The sequence below is a fragment of the Rutilus rutilus genome (assembly GCF_951802725.1).
Source record: "Rutilus rutilus genome assembly, chromosome: 7".
Classification (NCBI taxonomy): domain Eukaryota; kingdom Metazoa; phylum Chordata; class Actinopteri; order Cypriniformes; family Leuciscidae; genus Rutilus; species Rutilus rutilus.
Genome location: NC_140221.1, coordinates 30,726,537 through 30,750,050, shown reverse-complemented (window position 1 = coordinate 30,750,050; position 23,514 = coordinate 30,726,537). Strand labels below are relative to the sequence as shown.

General features: G+C 37.3%; 2 protein-coding genes across 4 annotated transcripts; both read left to right on the top strand.

Moving 5' to 3' along the window:
* Positions 1-562: 562 nt before the first annotated feature.
* Positions 563-7,460, top strand: ftr83 (finTRIM family, member 83). 3 transcript variants are annotated; one of them, XM_084414718.1, is made up of 8 exons: positions 563-1,266; positions 2,015-2,110; positions 2,388-2,621; positions 2,972-3,131; positions 3,366-3,422; positions 4,729-4,794; positions 5,803-5,904; positions 6,489-7,458. In XM_084414718.1, the coding sequence occupies exons 1-7, from the start codon at positions 682-684 to the stop codon at positions 5,859-5,861; spliced, it is 1,257 nt and encodes a 418-aa protein (XP_084270844.1). In that variant the 5' UTR covers positions 563-681; the 3' UTR covers positions 5,862-5,904; positions 6,489-7,458. The 3 variants fall into 3 exon arrangements, with proteins under 3 accessions (XP_084270844.1, XP_084270843.1, XP_084270842.1); XM_084414717.1 differs by having other exon boundaries at positions 564-1,266; positions 5,803-5,900; XM_084414716.1 differs by lacking the exon at positions 5,803-5,904 and having other exon boundaries at positions 566-1,266; positions 6,489-7,460.
* A 1,125-nt stretch (positions 7,461-8,585) lies between these two features.
* On the top strand, positions 8,586-22,317 carry ruvbl2 (RuvB-like AAA ATPase 2). The gene is made up of 15 exons (XM_084415112.1): positions 8,586-8,685; positions 9,376-9,430; positions 9,644-9,699; positions 9,810-9,951; positions 10,111-10,240; positions 10,638-10,704; positions 12,120-12,226; positions 13,617-13,710; positions 13,811-13,934; positions 14,077-14,171; positions 14,790-14,908; positions 15,004-15,123; positions 20,920-21,049; positions 21,155-21,269; positions 21,793-22,317. Exons 1-15 carry the CDS (start codon positions 8,674-8,676, stop codon positions 21,816-21,818), a joined length of 1,392 nt encoding a protein of 463 aa, XP_084271238.1. The 5' UTR covers positions 8,586-8,673; the 3' UTR covers positions 21,819-22,317.
* The last annotated feature ends 1,197 nt before the right edge of the window (positions 22,318-23,514 follow it).

Genomic DNA, 23,514 nt, shown 5'->3' with positions numbered 1-23,514 from the left:
TCACCTACTTAGATTCACAACGCAAATGTTTGGTGGTTAAAGGACTCTTAATAAAAAAAAAACATACTTTCCTCTTACTCAAAAATCTTTTAAGGAGGAAAAAACCCCAAAGTATACTCATCCTCCCTCCAAATAAATTACCCTCCAGCTTTGATGGCGTGTGCCAAAGGTCACTGTATGCTTGGTCTGTAAGCACTCATCCATCAGGCATCTCCTCCGCAGTGGAGCACATACCCAACGTTAAGATATCTGCCAGCATGAGGCCCCTAAAACGGCCCATAAACACTCAACCGATGGGATCGTTGCTTGCCACGAAAAGCAGTAGTCACAAGACAAGCTTTATCAAATATAAAAGAAATGCATGTCCAAGAAGTGTAAGTGATGCAAGAGCAAATTTGAAACAATTTTATGCCCTGAGATCATACATTTCATTCATGCTTCTCTTCTTCACTGTTATCATTTCCATTGACATCTGATGATACATGTTTCTTCTTTCTCTCGATCACCCTCTTCACCTGTGGCACAGCCACTCCCCCATTCATTTACTGGTTTCTGCATAACCAGTTTAGCCTCCCTCCCTGTTTACTCTATATAACTTGCTGTGGTGGCACTTTAGACTCACTTTTCCTGTCTCGCACTCAAACGCACATTTCCTCTTCTGAGATCTGTAGGGATTTAACCATGTCGCTTGACCAGGAGCTTTGTTACCTCTGCAAGGAAGATATCAGGGAGCCAGTTTCCATCCCATGCGGTCACATTTTCTGCTCCGTCTGTATCAATACCTACTGGGACCATGCAGACCACACTGGACAATACCTGTGTCCCCAGTGCAAGGTCGCCTACAACAAGAGGCCTAATCCACGCCGCTTTCAGTCCTCACGCAGTTCGTCGTCGTCCCTTAGAAACAGGGATTCAGACTCTTTCCCACCAGCCCCTCCGGCCCCCGACTACAACTACGCTGGACCTCAAGACGTGGGATGTGACATCTGCATTGGCAAGAAGCTCAAAGCTGTCAAGTCTTGTCTGATGTGTCTCGCTTCCTACTGCGAGAAGCACCTGAAGCCCCATTACGAATCATCCACTTTCAAACGACACAAGTTGGTCGATGAGATCGGACACCTGGATCGTCAGATCTGCCCTCAGCACCAGAAAGGTCTAGAGCTTTATTGCCGAACGGACCAGATGTGTATCTGTGTGTTGTGTACAGTGAAAGAGCACAAGGGCCATGACATGGTGTCCGCTGAACAGGAAAGGGCGGAAATGCAGGTAAGATTCCATCATATGCAGTACAAAAGTGCAATTGTGATCTTATTTTTACCTTTGGAAATATTAAGCTGGTGAAGCTGTTATGACAACAGATTAAATGGTGATAATCACTGAAGTAGATATCAGAGGTAACATTATGAAAGACTGTTTAACCTTTCATGTTCTGTATGCAACAATGGACCTATTCATGCAAAAAAAAAAAAAAAAAAAAACATTCACAGTATGTTTGAATATGCTAGATTGAGTATAAGATTAGCCAACCCCCGATAAACAAACATATGAAAATGGTCTATGCTGTTGTACACTTAAAAAACTGGTGTTGGCTAGAAAGAATAATAATCGCAAATAATAAAGAATAGGCAAATAACACACTGAATAAAAATATATATATTTACAATGTTTTATACAGTGTAGGCCTACTAGTGTTTCATTATTAACAGTAAAGAAAACACACAATTGTTCTACACACACATTATAACCAAAAGTTATAACCAAAGTTGGGTTTAAATGCAAAAGAATGGAGCAATATTTTAGTAAACAAACCCATTAGTTTACATTTTAGTGATTTGTAATATGCTTTAAGATGATGAGAATGTTTCATTTTCAGTACACAAAGAGTTAAATAGAGTATCCGAAAGTGACTATATTGTCATGTGGAAGTGGCTGAGGTGTGGTAGGATGCTGTACTTGCAACATTCCTTTGTCAGCACCTCATTGCCATGAATTTGTTGTTTTTAATCGTCTGTAGCAACGGTTGGGCGCCACCCAAGCTGAAATCCAGGAGAAGATTCATGACAGAGTGAAGCAAATGGAAGAGTTAAAACAGGCAGTGGATGCACTTAAGGTCTGTCTGGAGATTTAACAGAAACGTGTAATAATAAATGTAAACAATAAATTATACAAAAAAATGTAAGGTAACACAACAAGATCAACATTATATCTCTGGTAAGGAAGAATATGTTGAAATATTTATTGGTCTACTTTGCTCTGGTGTGGCGAATTCTCAGAAAGAGCCAGGAATGTTTTGTAAATGAGTGTATACAATATATGGGATATGAATTTCCAAGAAAGAAAATTAAGCGAAACTAGAAATAGAATACTGATTACAATTGTTCTCTCAGAGTTCAGCACAACGGGCCTTGCAGGAGAGTGAAAAGCTGTTCGGTGACATGCTTCGTTCCATTGAAAGAATGCAACAGGAAATGATCAAACTCATCTCGACCAATAAGAAGGCTGCACTTAACACTGCTGAGGGCCACATGGAGCGTCTGGGGCATGAAATTGCTGACCTGAAGAGGAGAGACGATGAGCTGACACAACTCTCTCGCACTGAGGACCACATCCATTTCATCCAGGTGACTGAGAACACAATAAACATTCACAGAGCTAAAGCAGTGCAATAAACATTATGTGGAGAGATGTGTTACTGTGTTACTTCACACAGGATCTATTGCATACAAGTAAAAATATTTAGTTCTTAGTTTAGTTTTTCTACTGTATCACAGATAATGAAAGAAATACAAAATATTCTTTGCTTCTCCTAGAGCCATTAGTATGCGAGAAAATAAGTGTGCTTGTATTGTAGAACCATTGACACTAATGAACTCTACGGTCAACACAGCTAACAATGCTTTTGAGAAACACAGCCCAGGGCAATTTATTGTAGGAAAAATAAGACTAAGATTTGTTCTGTTTGTCATTGCAGAGTTACCATATGCTGATTGCCCAGACTGATGCCGAGGAGCTGCCTTCTGTTATTGTGAACCCTTACTTCTCCTTCGGTCCTGTTACCAAGACCGTCTCTGAGATGAAACAACATCTAAGTGAGTTCAGCAATGAAGAGCTGGTCAAGGTGGCAAAAACAGGTATGGTCCAGTCTGAAAGGATTTTTTTGTCTAATGTAATCCAATCATGTAATTAGTACCTACAAACTTTCAGAGACATCGTTGTTTCATTAGCCGTTGTCTCGTACCCATTTTGAAATGCTCTGTCTCTTTTTGTCCCATGAGAGAGATTAAACAAATCACGCTCTCTCTCGTTTATTATGGTTCTTCTTAATCTTTAACTGACTTCCTTCACAACTCTCAATTCTCTCCCAGTGAACAAGATGCCATTCTGCCAGCTTGAGGACCGTAAGAGAAAAAAGACTATAAAGTGTAAGTAAATGAAAATGGGAAACCTTAGCTGTCCTGCTGTTTGCTTTGTGCAAAATTGCTGGAATTTTGGAATGGCATTTTTATTTTTTTTATTTTTTTTGCAACATCTGAATGGCATTTGTCAAAAGCCAGTGTTAGGCTCCAATAAATTGTTGACCGGTTGCTAAGCAATGATCTTAAGACAGACATCACAGTAAAATACATATTTATTTGCTAATCTCTTATATGCATACAGATTTTCATCATGGATATTTTAATTTCTCATTTAATTGAACATACACTACTGTTCAAAAGTTTGGGGAATTTTTATGTTTTTGAAAGTATTGGCATTTATTTGATTCAAAATATTTTCTATTTGAATACATTTTAAAATGCAACTTATTCCAGTTATTTTCAGCATCATTACTCCAGTCTTTAGTGTCACATGATCATTCAGAAATCATTCTAATATGCTGATTTTGTGCTCAAGAAACATTTATTATTATTATCAATATTATCAAAAAAAACATTCGTGTTGCTTAATTTGTTATCGATGAACCGATAATTTTATTTTTACCAGGATTCTTTGATAAGTAGAAAGTAAAAAAAAACACAGCATTTATTCGAAATAGAGCTATTTTGTAAAAGTAAAAGTCTTTACTGTCACTGTTGATTAGTTAAATGCAACCTTGCTGAAAAGTATTAATTTCTTTAAATTTTTTTTACAGACCTCAAACTTAGTTACACTTTATTTCGATAGTCCACTTTAGATATTCTAAGTAACTTTGCAACATGCCAACTTACTCTCATTTTAGTATTAGTAGACCGTAGTATCCTTTTAGTCGACTGTTAGGTTAGGGTTCGGGTTAGTAAGTTGATGTATACTTGCAAAGTTACTTATAGTAGAACGTCTGTTGGGGAAACATTAAAATAAAGTGTTAGCAGATATTAAGCACTGACAGTCTACAAACATAATACTCTAATGTTTGGTGGTTGACATGTAGTTGTAAAGTTAGTTAGACTATCGAAATAGAATGTTACCTCAAACTATTGAACAGCAGCATATTGTTTTATCACCATTAATGTGAAAGTACCTATAGTGCCATTCAGAAAGTACCTAAAGGTACTTCCTTTTTGTCAGTAACATCCCAGACAGCAACATAGTGTCAGCCCAGATCCGGCCCACATCTGGTACGCATTGAATCCACGTGTTCCAGATGTGGCCCGGATCTGGTACATGATACAAGATAATCTGTTTGCTTGCTATCAGATGAATTAAATGATTAGATGTTTGACATCATTCTGACTCTCTTAATTGTGTCTCTAGCTGATGTAGTTGACATGTACAAGAGCCCCAGCAACACTCCCCGGACAAGGGACGATCTCCTCCAGTGTAAGTTTATTTTCATTCAAGGATTTCCTTTTTACATGCATGCCCAAGACCAGAGGAAGTCGTTGTAGCGATAACATGAACAGGATATAAAGGTCAAGGTCAACAGAATTCTCACCTCTGGTTATGATTAATCAAAAAATGATAGAATTTTTTATATGTTTAGTACCTTGCATAAAGTGCTAAGAAAGCAAGCTGGCTTCCGTCCTGTTAAATGTCAAACTCTAGTGGGAGTAGTCTAACATCATTCCTTACATACTGAGTTTTTGTCCAAGCATATTGTAAGAACAGGCTTAGTCTGCTCAGTGAGTGGGTGCATGGGTGATTCATGATAACTGCCATCCTTTCAAACCTTTAGACGTTTCGTCTTCTCTTCTAAGAACAATCAGCTGTGGTCTTTTAGAGGACAAAAACACTCTACATACACTACTGTTCAAATGTTTGGGGTCATTGCGATCTTTAAAGAAATATATAATAATACTTTCATACAGCAAGGATGCATTTAACTGATCAAATGTGACAATAAAGACATTTATAATGTCACAAAAGATTTATATTGAAAACAAATGCTGTTCTTTTGAACTTTCTGTTTATCAAGAAAAAATCTGAAAAAAAGTATCATGGTTTACAGAAAAAATGTAAGCAGAACAATTGTTTTCAAGCTAATAATAATATAATACTAATAGCAATAATTCAATGTTATAATGGTAATAATAAGAAACATTTCTTGAGCAGCCATCAGGAATAAATTACATTTAAAAATATATTCAAATAGAAAACAGTTGTGGTAAATTTTAATAATATTTCACAATAATTCAGTTTTGCTGTATTTTTTATCAAATAAATGAAGCCTTCATGAGCAAAAGAGACTTTTTTCAAAAAAATCTTACGAACCCCAACCTTTTGAGCGATAGAGTAAGTCAGAAGACAACTTGTAATTATGCAAAGTTTCATGGTTTGATAGAATATATAGGGTGTCTTAAATGTGTATCGACACTCTCGGCCCTCTAGATCAGAGACGTTCACGCACCTCTGGCAGAAACCACCTCCAAATGTCCAACCAGCTCTGAGAGCCAATGCGCAGACTCAACCACTATACTCAACCATAGGCAGGTGATTTGTCCTCATGCATGTATCACCTTACATTAGGAAAGCTGATCAAGGATCAGTTTTGCTTCAATCTGTTCATATTTGGAGACCATAATTTGCAAAACTGTTCCCAGATCAGGAATCCTAGCCTAGGATAGCTTAAGATAACGGTGCAATGATGTCCGTCTTGTCATTTTGTGTTTCTCTTAAAAAAAAAAAAAAAACCTTTGATGCTAACCACTACTAACATGATTGATGTGTTTTTTTATTTTACATTTTACAATTAATTATAGGCCTATATATAAAACTTGTGGTTTCTTGTGTGTCTTAACTTGACCCATGCACATTGGTATTTTTAATGCATACAGAATCACTTATGGCACTTATTTTATCCAGTCTCAAACAGAAATTTAGCTTTTAAAGAATATGTACATGGATCAAGATACATGCAAAGTGGGCAGAGATTCATTGTGAGGGGGGGGTGTCTTCATAATGTCAACGAAACTTTGTTTGTCTTTACACATTCACATTCACAATGTAAATGTAAAATGTAAAAGTTTTGATTAACCAATCCTAATCATATCTCATCTATCTTGTTTATTTTAAAGACGCCTGCCAGCTAACTCTCGACCCCAACACAGCATACAGACAGCTCTACCTCTCCCGAAACAACAGGAAAGCAGCATTAAAGAGAGAGCCTCAGTCTTACAATGACAGCAACCAGAGATTTGACTGCCTGCCCCAGGTCCTGTGTAAAGAGACTCTCTCAGGAGGTGCTTACTACTGGGAGGTGGAGTGGAGCGGGGAGGGCGCTTCCATTGGTGTCACCTTTAAAGGCATCAAGAGGACAGGTTATGGGGACTCAGCTCGTATCGGCTACAACCGCAAGTCCTGGAGTCTCTTCTGCTCCAACTCCAGCTACTCAGCCCGACACAACAAAGACCAGGTTGAGATTAACGCACCCTACTCTTCCCGTATCGGGGTGTTCCTGGACTGTGCGGGAGGCACTCTTTCATTCTACAATGTGTCTGAGTCTATGTCACTTATTCATCAGTTTAAAGCCTCTTTCAGTGAGCCGGTATATCCTGGCTTCTGGGTGTGGTATGAGTCTGCTATTACTATTTGTCAGGTGTAAATGGTTGAACTGGATATGAGGGCATTATTTCTTTTTCTTTTTCTTTTTTAAATTACTTGTGTGTGTGTGTGTGTGTATTTTTTTTAAATTAATTTCTGGTGAAGCTGATCACAATACTGAATGTTTTAATCTTTGACATATCAAAGAATATGATTATATAAAGTATGAATTACAAAAATAAAATTACAAAAATAAAAGTTATTTAGGCCTAGAATTATATTGAAAATTTGTAAAACATTTTATAGATCATTTTCTGAGAGTTCAGCCCTCACCGAAACTGTAAAATCTTTAATGTTTTGTTCATCTGTGTGATTGTACTGTTTAATGAGTGTGAAGGTTAATCAGGCTCATAAAAAGCTTTTTACAGTAAATCTTAAGTTTGATTTATGTGGGTCATTTTGTCTGCATTAATGTACATAATAATAAAAGTCTCATTTAAATTGTTTTTGAATTGTTTATTTGACATATTGGAAAAATGTTGCACAGATGCTGCCAACAGAAACACATTTTAGTGTATTTACATTTACATTTATTCATTCAGCAGACGCTTTTATCCAAAGTGACTTACAAATGAGAACAGTAGAAGCAGTTAAACTAACAAAAGGACTACAATATGCAAGTGCTACGACCCTTCCCAGTTTAATCTAACGCAGTACGTGTCCTTTTTTTTTTTTTTTTTTTTTTTTTTAGATAATAGATATATAGAATAGAAGATAAAGTGTTCGTATTAATGGATAAATGGATATGGTGTGGTGCCATCTCAAAGAGGCACAAAATCTCTTTCTCTGACCTTTCTCTGGTCTGTTCCATGTGGAATTAACGGCCCAAATCAACCAGAGCTGCTGACGACGACGTTCACTTGCAGAGCGCAAGTTTTCTGGATGTAAGTCTGAAGTAATGAGTTTATGCCATAGACTGTAAAAAATAGGTTTATGCAAAAGCCTAGGGAGCAGAGCCAGATCTCATGGTCCTAATGACAAGTAACCTCAAACATAACACAAGAGTGACCTCTTCTGGTTGCAATCACATCTGCCTCAACATTTCCACTCACATTTACTTGCTGAAAAGAAAGAAAGAAAGAAAGAAAGAAAGAAAGAAAGAAAGAAAGAAAGAAAGAAAGAAAGAAAGAAAGAAAGAAAGAAAGAAAGAAAGAAATGCAGTATTCAACAGGTTTGTTTCAGAATTATACTTGTCCTTTTCTTCCTACTTTATTTCTCAAGGTGTTGACAAAAATGACACACTTTAAATTTGAGTTTATATTTCTACATATTTCTTACTATAGGCTTACATCTACCCACATCTAAATTTATTTTTCCATGATATATTAAGTTTTTAAAAGTAGCTCTGTAAAACAAATGAAACCTGAAATAATAGCTACACAGTCATAAATGAATCAACGCTTCTGCTGGAAAAAAAATGGTGTACATGACAAAACATTATTGATTTGTTTATGTTATTAGTTCAGCCCAATCTTACTGATGCTACCAAGGCTAGTCCTGTTCACAATCTTATTTTACCTTGGTGACAAGCTGAAGCTATCTTGTCTATGTCTGGTACATACATGCACACATCCAGAACTCAGGCACGAAGTCACGTGTTCCACCCGGACTGGTTTCCACTGCGCACCCATTCAACACAACCGCCTGACGGGAGAAAACATGGCAGCTCAGGCAAGTCCAATATATAACGTTTTATTTTAGAATTATTGACAAATTCGCGATTCTCTTAGGATATATATAATATAATATATGTATTTACCAATATTGTGTGCTGTCTTTAAGGCCTTGGAATGTTTTGTGAATAATATTAACGTAACTTATTTCTGTAAGTTAAGCTTGCCGCTTTTTAGCACATGTGCTTCAATTTATTACAATAATAATTCAGATATAATCCAGAGTTTTGAGATTTCGATGTGCATTCATGAAAATGGCTTTAATCCAGATATTCAGAAATTGAAAATCTTTTTTAGTTGCTGTTATTTTACTAGGCTGCGGCCAAAGCTTGTGTTTATGGTTGCTTAGCCTCCATACCACTGTTGGGAATGTGAAACTCCAGCCTGTATGCTGCATTATAAGCGCATTTGCCACAAATTGTCATCGCTGTAACGTTAGTAAAATTACGATGCCGCATTTTACAGTTTACACTTTACTGACCAACTTAGCATGTCTAAAAGTTAAACTATCTGGAAATTGTGTTGCGCTCCTGTGTCACTATGGCAACGCACGCGCTTAACGGTTGTTTGCTGCTCAAATTAGTTCCCAACGAAGCATTAAACATTGAAAATATCACAACGAAGCATTAAAACACAACTTGATTTTTATTATTTAGTAAATTATGTTTACCTTTTTAATTTATGAAAGGTTGCAGCCACGAAGGTTCCGGAGGTGCGAGACATCACTCGCATTGAGAGGATTGGTGAGAAACTTAATTAATTACATCATTACAATAACATAAAACACATACACACACACACACACACACACACACACACACACACACACATATATATATATATATATATATATATATATATATATATATATATATATATATATATATATGTGTGTGTATAATGGCTCAGTTTATTTACAGAAGTAAAGATGCCATAAATGTTGACTTCTGTCACAGGTGCACACTCTCACATTCGTGGCCTTGGGTTGGATGATGCCTTGGAGGCACGACAGGTAATTTTCAATAAATATTATTGATTTTACCAGTGGCAACATACTTGTCGTTGGCTTAAATATTGTTCACAGTATGTTTAAAACAAAATGCTGAACCTCTCTCTCACCAGGTGTCTCAGGGGATGGTGGGTCAGCTGGCATCTAGGAGGGCAGCTGGGCTGATCCTTGAAATGATCAAAGATGGTCAAATTGCTGGTCGTGCAGTCCTCATTGCTGGCCAACCTGGAACGGGCAAGACGGCTATTGCTATGGGTGAGTTTTTGCATCATGATTAATCACATATATATAATATTATGTTGCTTTCTATATTGTAAAGCCACTGTAAAATATTATATGCTAACATGTGACATTACAACAAACTCTGTAAACAGCACAAGACCTATTCACGATTGAAAGCTGTTTATTGTACAGGTATTGCTCAGTCCCTTGGCCCTGACACACCTTTCACTGCTATGGCCGGGAGTGAGATTTTCTCTCTAGAGATGAGCAAGACAGAGGCTCTGAGCCAGGCCTTCCGCAAAGCCATAGGAGTCAGGATAAAGTGAGTGATTGAATGGTGAAGCAGGATGAAGTCACCAACCTCCACAAATATTAATATGCTTGTTGTCACTTTGTCATTATGATCTGTCAAAGATAGAGGGCAATGGGCTGTCTATGGATTTGAAGGAATATTTATATATATACTTTCGTTGTATTAGAAATAGCCATAATCATAATCAAACGGTGTCATTATTTAAATGAATGGATGTTCATTTTTTGGAATTTAGATTCATTATACTTATGTATGTGTGTGTGTGTGTGTGTGTATATATATATATATATATATATATATATATATATATATACTTATATTTTTTTTGTAGTTCTAGCATAAAGTTCGTTTAATACTTCAAAAAGTTTGGCATGCCTGCTTATGTTCTATGTTTGTTGTCTGGCAGAGAGGAGACTGAGATCATTGAAGGAGAGGTGGTAGAGATTCAGATCGACAGACCTGCTACAGGAACTGTGAGTCTGTGCTCTCCTCCCTCCATTAACCAGTTTCACTGAATTAGCCTCTCTATTTTGTTACCATTGTATTTTCAGCACCAGACTCATCTCAACTGCTTAAAATCATTAAGAGAATAGCCTAATTTTTGAAACTCTAAATAGGGGTGTGCAATATCACGATTTTTGATTAAAATGTCTCCACGATCTGCTTTTGAAGAAATATCATAGTATTCGTGCTACAGTGCGTTCTGTCTGTTCAGTTCTGGCGCCATCGTCTCAACATACTCTACAATGCGACGTACATCACATGTTAAAGGGATAGTTCACCCAAAAATTAAAATTAGCCCATTTACTCACCCTGAAGCCATCCTTGGTGTATATGACATTCTTCTTTCAGACGAATACAATCGTAGTTATATAAAAAAAATGTCCTAGCTCTTCCAAGCTTTATAATGGGAGTCAATGGATAATTTTTTTTGGAAGTCCATCAAAGCGCATCCGTCCATGATTAAAGTGCTCCACAGGCTCTGGCGGGTTAAAAAAGGCCCTCTGAAGTGAAGCAACGCGTTCGTGTAAGAAAAATATCCATATTTAAAACTTTATCGACTTTAGCTTTCGGCAGATGGCCGTACGCAAGTCGACTTACGCCAAAGAGTAACCCTTGAACTTGACGCACAAAATCATGATATGATATTTTTGCCATATCCCCCAACCCTAACTCTAAATAATAAAGAGGTTAAAGTCAGCATTAAACAGAATATTTTGATCGTTTTTCTTCCCTGTTGTTATGTATCCCTGCATATATATATTTGAGTAAAATGACATCATGAACAAGAAAATGTAGGGTGGGACTTTATATTGTCCATCAAGAAGTGATTGGATCGTTATTGTTTGATAATTGCTATATTTTATGTGAGTGACAGGTTGCTGAAGGGGAGAGAATATTGCTCAGCCATTGTGGAGAAGAGATAATGTTGTGAGAGGCTGGCACAGTAATGTTTTTGATTAAAGATTATAAAGAATAATGCTGAATAATTATTTGGATATAAAGAATAATATGCACGCTTAATTAATAATACTGCAGTTTTTCATAAAAAAAATAAGAATTGTCATTGTGACTAACATTTTGAAATACCTTGAGAAGCCGAAGCAAATAAGAATTTCATCACGCAACACACTTTCCTTAATGCACTCTAATTCAATTCACCTATTTGGTGGAAAGCATTATTAAAGATGTTTATCATTCTTCAGTGGGAAATGAACTTTTTGTTATTATGAAAGTGAGAAATGAGTTTTCATCTACCATGATAAGTTGAGTGTAGGGCTCATATTAGTGCTCAATGTGACTATGCTTGCATAGAAGCTAGGACATGTCCCTAAGTGAACTCAGTTAGACGTGAATCATCTCCTCTCCTTTCTGTATTTGTGTTAAGGGTGCAAAAGTGGGTAAACTCACGCTGAAGACGACAGAGATGGAAACCATCTATGACCTGGGGACCAAAATGATCGAGAGCCTCAGTAAAGAGAGAGTACAAGCCGGGTATGTAGATTACAAAACTGAAAAATGTCCTCAAAAATCCTCAATGGATCAGACACAAATGGATCAGACTGGACTGCCATCCAGCTCCTCCTACAAAATGTATTAATCGTGTTTGTAACTTTAACCACCGAAACACCTGGGGTCTCATTTATAAAATTGAGCGTAAGATCCTTACTAAAAGTGTATGTGCGCCCGAAAGCCAAAAAAATATCCAGACTTAAAACCGTGCGTACGCCAGAACCTGCTCCACATTCCCCTTATAAATCCCAGTCAGCGGAAGATTTTGCGCACTTGCGTCTCCACCCCGTCTCCTCCCCGAAATAACCATATATGGAGCTTACAACGCCTAGTTTTACTATGCACACCCTCATCTGCATATCATGTGATGCCATGTTTAATGGTACAAGACTTTAGAAAAATATGAGATACGGATGTGCCGTCACATTACATTGCTAAAAATCATTCAGTAGCCTATCCTTGCCTTGTTTTTGAATAGTATAAAATACATTTCAGAGAACGTTTTTCTCAATCTTTTCCACTGGCCAAATAGTTTTTTTAATTGCTTTATATTTTTAATGGAAACAGATAGGCCTTATTGTTCTTTATTGATCATTATTTGCGTGAAAATATTTTCTCAGACCATGAGTTCTGCTATTATCATGTGCTAAGCAATCCTCACATCACATCCACTACAAATATTTCTATTTATTAGAATATAAAAAATGTTGTAACTTCTCGGTAATGATTTTATGTAATTTAAGTGATTAACTCCATTAATGAGACTGGCATATTTAATCTAAATGTGTATATCAGATGTAAAACATAGTTTAAATCATTCTTTTATTTATTTAAACTGTTATTGTGAACATGACATCATTGTATTTATGATTAGGACTCATAAGGTAGATTTAAAGTGTTTTTTCTTCATCTACTGTCAGTCCCTCAGCTGACCATTGGTGTCGGCAAACTGCTCCGTCTCCAAAACGTTTGTACGCATGGGTCAGAGTTTGCGTGCAGGTGCGCACATTTTCCCGTCAAGTTTGTTTTGATAAACAACTTATGGGTTGGAAGTGGCTTACGCCTCTTTCAGGGCCTGTTTTGTGTGTACACAATGGTTATAAATGAGGCCCCTGAGGTTTGGTCTTATCTGGATTCCAGTAGTGAGCCCTGGAGTTGTTGCATTATTACCATTATTAATAATATTAGTAGTAGTAATCATTTTTTATTATTATTAATGGTACATATTATGATTATTAATTTTAATTATATAATGTTGATAACAGATTACCCATGCATATCATTCAAAGGCTCCCCCCCCCCACTATAAAGTGTTTTTTCAGTGCTTAAACTGTTAAAGAACTGGCACATTGTCATATTTCATATTCTACAGAGATGTGATCACCATTGATAAAGCCACAGGAAAGATTAGCAAGCTGGGAAGGTCTTTTACTCGAGCAAGAGATTACGACGCCATGGGGTCACAGGTACACATTCTCTCTTCGTCTGTGAAATGAATCCATCAATCAATGACAACATTTTCCTGAGAGTTTTTTTTAATATATATACTGTTGCTGTTTATTTCAGACACAGTTTGTGCAATGTCCAGAGGGAGAACTGCAGAAACGGAAGGAGGTTGTTCACACCGTCTCTCTTCATGAAATTGACGTCATTAACAGCCGCACTCAGGGATTCCTGGCCTTATTTTCAGGTTTGTCACAGCTTTTTAAAACTGACAAACTAGATAATGACATGCTCAGTGAAACTAATCCTTGATTATTTTTTCAGAATGAAATGGCTCTGTAGATTTTTGTGTGTTTGCTGTATTTGATGTTTGATTGTCTGTTCTGCAGGTGACACAGGAGAGATTAAGTCAGAGGTTCGGGAGCAGATCAATGCTAAAGTGTCCGAGTGGAGAGAAGAAGGCAAAGCTGAGATAATTCCTGGGGTAAGCACTGCAGGCCAGACAAATAAGATGGAGGAACCAGCCCTTTTAGGCCAGACTTTAATTTAACCCTGCATGTTTTTTTGAAAAATGATTCCATTTTCTATAATTTAAAATAAACACATTGATTTTTAAATCAATGAAATGCTGTAGAATTGCCTCCAAAATGTAGGTATTAAATAATATTTTATATATAGTGCATAAAAAAACTGCATAAAAATCTCTATGCACCATTGGCTCCCTATATTCCATCCATATCTACTAAATCATTCAAGCAATTCCTCATAACATACAAATAATAATTTGTATGATTCTCTGTATTTTAATAACTAATGTGAATCATATTTTTTAAGGGTAAAAATAGTTACATACAGCTTTTCTGAGGCTTCAATGCCTGAAGATTTTAACCTGGCCACCAGAATGTTGTAACCAAGAAATATTTTCATTTGTGTATTTCAAGTCTACCCTTAATTAAACATTTTTATTGCCATCTTATATCCATCATGTTTTGAAATGGGTTTGTTATTTTGAGGTAGCACCATTCTATAGAGAGAATTTATGCTTGCAATGGAAATGCATTGTTTTGTTGTTGACCTTTTTTTTTTTTTTTTGTGGTTGAAGGTTCTCTTCATTGATGAGGTCCACATGTTGGACATAGAATGCTTTTCTTTTCTGAATCGAGCCCTAGAGAGTGATCTTTCACCTGTACTCGTCATGGCCACTAATCGAGGCATCACCCGGTATACACACAAACACAGCATCAATAACTACCATTAATACATGATGATATTGTGGATCATATCTCCTTATTCATTGTTGTGTTTCATTTTTACAGTATTAGAGGCACCAATTACCAGAGTCCTCATGGTATTCCCATAGACATGCTTGACCGTCTGCTGATCATTGCTACCACTCCCTACACTGAGAAAGAGACCAGACAGATCCTGAAGATTCGGTGAGAGAACTTTCCAAGGTCATATTGTAGGGCTGCACGATTTGGGGAAAATTGCGTTTTTGCTTGTTGAAATTGTGATTTTTCGATCTTAAAGGGCCCCTATTATGGATTTTTGAAAATGACCTTTCATGTAGTGTGTAACATAGCTCTAAGTGAATGAAAGCATCCTGCAAAGTTTTAAATCTGAAAGTGCACCGTATATAGGGCTGTGTATTGGCAAGAATCTGGCGATACGATACGTATCACGATACATGGGCCACGATTCAATATATTGCAATATATTTCGATACTGTGCATAAGGCGATATATTGGGATTTTTTTTAAAGTAGGACTATAATTTTAGAAAAAGTAATATTTAAAAAAAAGACATGATGTGCATAAAAGTCAAAGAAGTTTACTTTAGGTAAACAATTCAGTACACAGAAAATCAAACTGTTTGGGATTAGCCGCGTTTCCACTGTCGGGCCAGGGCCGGGCCAGGGCTTTAAACGGGCCGTGCCGGGCTAATAGCCTCAGGCCAATAGCACCGGGCATGCGTTTCCACTGTCGGGCCAGAAGCTCCACAGCGCTTCACTAAAACACGCCCGTAACACGCCTCTCTGAGACAACGTCACACTAACCCATCATTTCACCAACAAATGGAAGTTTTATAAGAAAACTAATCAGAAATCACTGGAAACAGCGTTGAAAACAAACACGATAAAAGCGGCCGTTTGCTAGCTTTTTTTTTGTTTGTTTGTTTAGCAGCTACTTGAATATTTAAAACCCAAGCATCGATGTTTTACCACAGGTTTACAATAAAAAGTGATACATTGATCATAATGAATTAATTTATGTAAAAATGGCACATTAGTCACTCAGAAATAAATTACCGTTAGGTCTATTTCACAAAAGAAAGAGGACACACTTACTTTTTCAGTCGCGTCTGTTTCTTTATCTGGTAACTTAGTTACAGGACATATTTACATCACATTTAGAAAAAATGATAATTTCTACAAATATATGCCATACGACCGAGGAGCTTTAGCACTCTCTCGACTCCCATACAGATATTTTCAGTCAGAGAAACAGAGGAAGCTCCCGAAAAAAAAAAGTTACTTTATTTTTTGATAGTCCGGTTTAAAGAGACGAGACGTAGGCTATGACAGATAAAATAAAAACATGACTGTGATAGCCTTTAAGATTGGTCTGATTTCTTCAAGCGTTCGCTATGTTTTTTTTTTTACTATGCGTATCTTCAAGCGTTTACTATGTTTACTATGGTAACGGCTAGCGCGCATCGTCTTTTGCATCACAAACAGAAGGCATTCAAACATGAACGCGATTTAAATTATTTTATTTTTAAGTCTTAAATGCTGACAGAATCATCCGGCGCTGCCGTCTCCCAACGGTAAACTCCTCCTCTGTTGGTAACCACTCCTCTAGCCCGAGCTGGCCTGCTTTGGCCCAAGGTATTCGACGGGCCAGAAATCCTGGCCGTTGGCCCCGAGTAAGCCCCGATCAAGCCCCGGAAGTGACAGTGGAAACGCGACTGGCCCTGGCACGCACTAGCACGGCCCGGCCCTGGCCCGACAGTGGAAACGCGGCTATTGTGGTTCACCTGGTCTTAGGCCGGCGACACACTGCTGTGTGGCGTTTTCAATGTCTTTGCACACCAGAAACGTGTCTGATGCGGCGCTGCTGCTGCTAGGTGACATGATAAGCCTCATTGGTGATATATTCGACATATGGGGAGAGAGTTGTGGAAGGCCTATACTTCATGTTAAACATAAATATATAGCAGCAAAGACAACGGCAGTGTTGACGGCAAAATAGGCTACAGAATATTTCGTTCTGTATTGACACTTTGACAGGTGCAGTATTTGAAAATCGCTAATATTTTTTTTAAATTACATTTATATTTGCATTTATGTCAAAACCTAGAGACTTTCAAACATCAAAATGACATTTATTAATATGTATTTGTGTCAAAATGACATATAAACATCTTTTCCTATTCTATTTTGCCTGGAAACGCTTCCAACACGCTTGCGTGTCGCGTGATAGGCGTCGGTTCTATTTCTAGCATGCACGCGTTTTCCTGAGACGCGCGTGTCACGCAGGCAGTGTGCAAGCTCTAACCTGTTAACTTGGGAACCGAAATAAAAACGGACACGCCACGCAGCCAGTGTCTCGCCGGCCTTAGTGAGCAAATTTTTATGTGCTCAAGTTAGGCCATAATAAAAGAAAATACATATAGCTCCTGTCACAATACATAACACATTATGTGCAATCAAATTCATGGTATTACCAGAGTATTTTTCCCAGACACAATTTACAAACTGCATGGTTCCTGTCGATATCGGTAGTGCGCCTCTTTACTCTGGAAACCAAAATGATTCCACACTTCAGCACGGAATGCAGCGGGAGCCGGTTCAGCCATAGCTGCGTGGTTAACGTCTAGCAAAAATGTTAGGCGAGGACACTAGTGGTGCGTCTCAGCATAGCCATCTAGTGGTAGGGATTTAAACACAATATAAACGTAAACCACTGTCTTACCATGAATATTTTTGCATGTAAACTTAAAAAAAAAAAAAAAAAAAAAAAATCAAAATTGCGTTTTTGAAAATCGATACAGTATTGCAAAATAGAACAGTATTGCAAAATAAAATATTTATTTTACTGAAGACTGCTTCTCAAATCTCGTAGTTCAATACAGGATTCACAAACCGCTTGATCTTGAAAGATGGTGTTCAAAATACTTAGTTTTGAGTTTTATATTGTCTAGGTCTCCTGCTAACTGGCTAACTCACGTTATTACTATCTTACTGAAATACTTCTGCTAATCAGTTGTGGGCCACGATCACCTATAACTGTGTCTATTAATGCAGATTGTCTGTCGTTCTCACTACTTTGTGGAAATATTTGTTTTACCAACGTTTATGTTACATCAGATCATTCACTCTAGAGCTTGGCTAATGTATATTGTATACATGCTCTGTTATTGATACAGTTTCCACGTGTTCACCGCAATATATTAGAAAAATACTCTGTAAATAAATTAGTACAAGTAAAATAATCGGTTTGTTGATGGGCATGCACTTGTTAATGCTGATGGTGAGGAATTACAGTTGCAACATCTCATATAATGTACCTCAAACTGAGTCGTGTATCACTGAGAAACACTGAGTCCTGCTTGAGTCGTCCTTGCGATGGAGGTTCGGGTTGAATAACAGTTCTTCCAATGTTTCGAACATCCATTAAACATACTGTGTTTAGTTTACAGTGTAGGAAGCCTCAGGACAAGCAGTGCTGACGTTGTCAAATCAAATCAAATCACTTTTATTGTCACACAACCATATACACAAGTGCAACAGTGGTGAAATTCTTAGGTGCAGTTCCAAGCAGCATAGCAGTCATGACACAATGGACGAAACAATTTACACTTACAGATTACACCTCTAATGTGCGCACGATAACTCACAGCACCATATATACTATACAATATACAATAAATAATGTACAATATACAATATAGACATCTATACATACAATAAATACACATGCGAAAGAAAATAAATGTAAATGTAAATGTAAATAAATGTAAATGTAAATTGTTATGGCAATGGGCGGTTTTGTTTTCGACGTGCTGTACACGGTAGGCCAATCACAACAGACTGAGCTGTCTGGCCAATCAGAGCAGAGTATATCACAGAAAGGCGGGATTTAGAGAGATTGATTGATTTGACGAGTCGTTTGTGAGTCATTGAAAATGTGATGATGTGCAAATGTATATTATGAGGAAATTAAACCGTTTTTTTTTTACCTTTGATGCATGTAAACATGTTGTAGGAGACTCCACAACAACATTAGGAAACTTTAAAATTGCATAATAGGGGCCCTTTAAATGTGATAAAAAATTATAGAGAACACCAAGGTTGTGTTGCCTGCTTGTAGGGCTGCACAGTTTGGCCCAAAATGTTGTGCTTGTATATCAATGATTACTAAATAAAAATATGAAACAAAATAAGAATTATTGCTATTGTAATAACACTATTTGGTTATTAAAATCAAATAGAATGACTATAGTAATATAACAATTAAAATAATAATTTTATTTTATAGAAAATCTTTATTTTATGGGTTAAACATGTAGGTGGCCTTTAGCTTTGACTCATTAGAAAGGAACTTTTCAGTACACTACACTGGAGAAAAAACATATTTTGGATTATTATGTTTACTTCAAATTTCTTTAGAGAGAAGTTTTTATTTTTAGAAGTTTCATATTTTTACCCAAAATAAGGTGGTGCGAGCATTATTGAGAGCTATAAACATGTAATATATGTTTCATTCATACTGGAAGCTGGATGGCGCCCTCGTGCCATAATAAAACCTATGATGTTCTAGGAAAGCCATAATATGGACAAAGGTATCCAGCTGTCGCTGTAGCGGAATAAAAAGAAGCTAAAAATGCATTGAATTACTAAACAGGAAGACAATAAACACACGACTGTGACAATATATGGTTATCTGTGTCCAAGCATCTCAGGTTTTTTCACAAGTATAAAGTATATGTTTAATGCAATGCTAAGCAACATAGCATTAATTTCAGTATAGAATACTACAGAATCATATATACCGTCTGCCTCACTCTTTGATAAGAAGCCACTTCAGATCCCAAATGGAAGTTATTTCAAACACTCGACTGACGTTATGAAGTGAGTTTGGAGTAAAAACATGTAGTGTTTTGCTCCATTTGCTTTTCAAATGCACATCATAAGTGACTCAAACTCAAAGCGCTTGCTGAGACCGAAATGCTCTGATCATATTGCTGCTGCCATTATGAAACACTGTGCATAAATTCAGTGTTGGGCATTAGTGTTGCTACAAGTAGTGATGCTACTAGTTTAACTACATTTCTCAGTAGCGTGGTGGTAGCGTCGCTGTTTTCTGAATCAAATAGATTTTCAGTAGCAAAGCTCTTTTTTTGATCAAGTAGTGCGGTAGCGTCCACACAAGCTACATTTTCCCAAGCATTTCTAAAGCTCAAGCTCAAATTGGAAATACAACTGATAAGTATCACTGATGCTGGATCAGTAAGTCAGTAAGTTTCACGGCAGTTGGCAACCATAGGGCCATATGATTTCATTCCTGCGATGCGGAAAACACGGACTGAATCGTGGAATTTGTCAGATCTTGGATGAAAAGTAGGCGATATAGACTAGTGTCTGAATATTAAACCACATAAAGACTATTTAAATTGGAATCATGCATGTCCTGTGTCTCTGTGAATGAATAGCAGACGCACGGTTTCATTTACCACACACTCACACACACTGAAGCACGCGTGACGCTCGCAATGCTTTCAGCCTATATGAGGACATTAATGCATGAACTTGATCTACACAGCTGCTCTGAGAGTCCCTTCAGCAGCATTTTAGCTTGATTTGAGAAAAACTATCGTCATATCATAAAAACACAGAGACTCAAAGGTCTTCACGGCAACCCGTCAAAATAAAAGGTTGGTTTAACCTTTGGAGAAAGTTTTGCTTAAAGGGGTGGTATAATGCCCTTTTCACAAGATGTAAAATAAATCTTTGATGTCCCCAGAGTGTGTATGTGAAGTTTTAGCTCAAAATACCCCACAGATATTTTTATATAGCATGTTAAAATGCCTCTGTAATTTCCTAATCAAACTAAGCCAAATCGCGATTTCGGTTTTATATTGATTAATCATGCAGCCCTATCATATCATATATCTAGGCTTGAGAGGTTTGTCTCACCTCTCACCTTACACACGTGTGTTTTGTGTTTCAGCTGCGAAGAGGAGGATGTCGAGCTCAGTGAGGAGGCACACACAGTTTTAACACGTATTGGCCTTGAGACTTCCCTCCGTTACGCCATCCAGCTCATCAGTACTGCAGGCCTGGTGTGCCGCAAACGCCGGGTAATGCTAACACGCACATATCATGGCTAGTGCTGCAAGAAAATAGAAAAACAGAAGTAGTGAACAAGCATTTTTGGTCTGACCGTGGTTGGCTATTTCTCACAGGGCACTGAAGTCCAAGTGGAGGACATTAAGAGGGTCTACTCTCTCTTCCTGGATGAGTCCCGGTCCTCACAGTACATGAAAGAGTACCAGGACTCCTTCCTCTTCAATGAAACACGTGAGATTCTTCTCTGCTTTTCTTGCCTGATTCCCGGGGGTCTTACAGCAAGGTCCCAAGGGCCCATATGTCATATCTTCACAATGAATCTTTCTTTTCTCCAGCAAGCACATGCTTAATGTTATTTTGAAGCTGTACATTATTTGATTGAAGAAGCAGTGTTCCAAGAGTGATAATATACAGACCAACATCACTAGGGCTTTTCATGCCACTTTGTCTTGGTGTTGCATTCCACAATTAATCCTGCTTTGGCTTTTTTTGGAACTGTTTTTATTTGCGGAGCCACAAAAACCCATAATGAAATGGCCATTTTATATCTAAAATGTAAGCTACTCTGTCACCTTGTTTATAGAAGTGTTGTATAAAAGCAATATCACACTCACAGTCTTGCTGTTGTACTGAATGTCAGCCTAATTTCTTCAGCAAAAAGCACAATTGTGAGTGTTATATTGCTTACAATTTTGAGGTGTAAAATTGACTATTTACAATGTATTAACTTCAAATTTCTATTTCTTTTTTTCAGAATCGCCTCAGATGGACACCTCTTAATCAGAGACACTGTGAAAGGGCATGCTCCTGTGAAGTCCATTTACTTTTATAACCTCGTCCCTTGCGACCGCTGTAGAAGTGTTCATGCAATTGAGTGTTCATGCTCTCAAGGTTTTTTTCTTTTCTTTTTTTAAGTTTTTTTTTCTTTTTTCTCCATCCAAGTTTTTTTCTTCATTTGTTACTTGGTATTGCTAGATTTTATATGTTTTGCATTGAATAAAACAAATTCTTCTTGTTGGCTTTATAACATGGCAACCAAAAGGATGAAATAAAAACTATCTGACCATGAATATAATGATACTCTGTCATTAGGCGGCCTCATAAGCCTGAAACCATTGATCTTGATAACTACAAATAAATAATCTACAGTGTTTGTGAGTTTAGGCAATATTCATGAATAGATCCTAATGTTCATGCAAGAAGCAGTGTTTAAGTATTATGTATATATTATTTTAGTATTCAATAAAGGGGTGGTATAATGCCCTTTTTTACAAGATGTAAAATAAGTCTCTGTTGTCCCCAGAGTGTGTATGTGAAGTTTTAGCTCAAAATACCCCATAGATATTTTTTTACAGCATGTCAAAATTGTCCTTTTTGAGGGTCAGTTAAAACGCGTTGTTTTGTGAGTGTCTCTTTAATGCAAATGAGCAGCTCCCAGTACCTCACGCAGACGAGCACTTAAATGTCAGAAACTGTCCTGCCTTTTATGTTTAAACTGGAGTCGAATAATGATGGAGAGACTCAAGAAGAAGTGACTTGCAGAATGCAACATGACGTTTCTGAATGGTTAGTTGATGAATTTATGTTGCTGATGTGGAGTTAACTATCTTCAAGTCATTGATTAGCATATTCTGTCATGATAATCTATAAATCGCTCATGTGGGAACTGTAAGATGCCTACATAGTGACATGCTAATGCATTTGTGTTACGTATTGTATTGCATGTGAAAAGACAGACGCACAGCTTGAGCAGACTCACAAATGTGCTCTACAACAACAACTAATCCTCTTCTCAACATGGACTGGGGGCGGGGTTTATGTCAATTTTAGGGTTAGTGACGTCACTAACCCGGGAGGAATGTCGTGTAGTCCCTACCAGCCATTTGTTGTAGTCCTTAAAAAGCAATTTCTTTAAAAGCAAATATCTTCCTTTGCTTTGAACTTTGAACGTTGTAACTTTAAAGATGCTCGAACAGCAACATTACAGACGTAACTAAAGTTAGAAAAGTGAAATCATCATCAAGCACCAATAGTGGTGAGAAGATGAACTTATGCTGATATGTCTAGTTTCCTCCTTGGGCTGCTGGTCAGTTGTAGTACTACAGTAATTGGCTAGGTGGCAGTATTTAATCAATATTCAGCAGCTCTTTATACTGTACACTTGACAGTGGATAGGTTTGATAGGTCAATTTGATAGGGTTTAAGAGTCGTTTAAAACATTAATGTGATGTTTGTCCACATTTTTCCAGTGTGCACACATGCTATAATGGTTTACAAGAATTGTATGTACTGAACAAAACCAGAGCGAGATTTAGAAACCCAGAGGTTTTGATGTGTGGTCTTTGCTAACCAAGCATAAGACAAGTCAATTCATTCACAGTGTGATGAATATATGAATAGATATGGACAGTGGACCTTTTCTTTAGGGCAATTTTAGAAGAAGGGTCTGCAGTCGTCATGTCTGAGGTTACAAAGC

What these genes read in the sequence shown, in the direction of transcription:
- ruvbl2 (XM_084415112.1), top strand. An exon ending in ACAGACCTGCTACAGGAACT is followed by an intron (nt 10,705 to 12,119) that starts GTGAGTCTGTGC and finishes ATTTGTGTTAAG; the next exon opens with GGTGCAAAAGTGGGTAAACT. An exon ending in ACGACGCCATGGGGTCACAG is followed by an intron (nt 13,711 to 13,810) that starts GTACACATTCTC and finishes TGTTTATTTCAG; the next exon opens with ACACAGTTTGTGCAATGTCC.
- ftr83 (XM_084414716.1), top strand. Translation starts at nt 682, where the DNA reads ATGTCGCTTGACCAGGAGCTTTGTTACCTCTGCAAGGAAGATATCAGG. An exon ending in AGGAAAGGGCGGAAATGCAG is followed by an intron (nt 1,267 to 2,014) that starts GTAAGATTCCAT and finishes AATCGTCTGTAG; the next exon opens with CAACGGTTGGGCGCCACCCA. An exon ending in ACCACATCCATTTCATCCAG is followed by an intron (nt 2,622 to 2,971) that starts GTGACTGAGAAC and finishes TTGTCATTGCAG; the next exon opens with AGTTACCATATGCTGATTGC.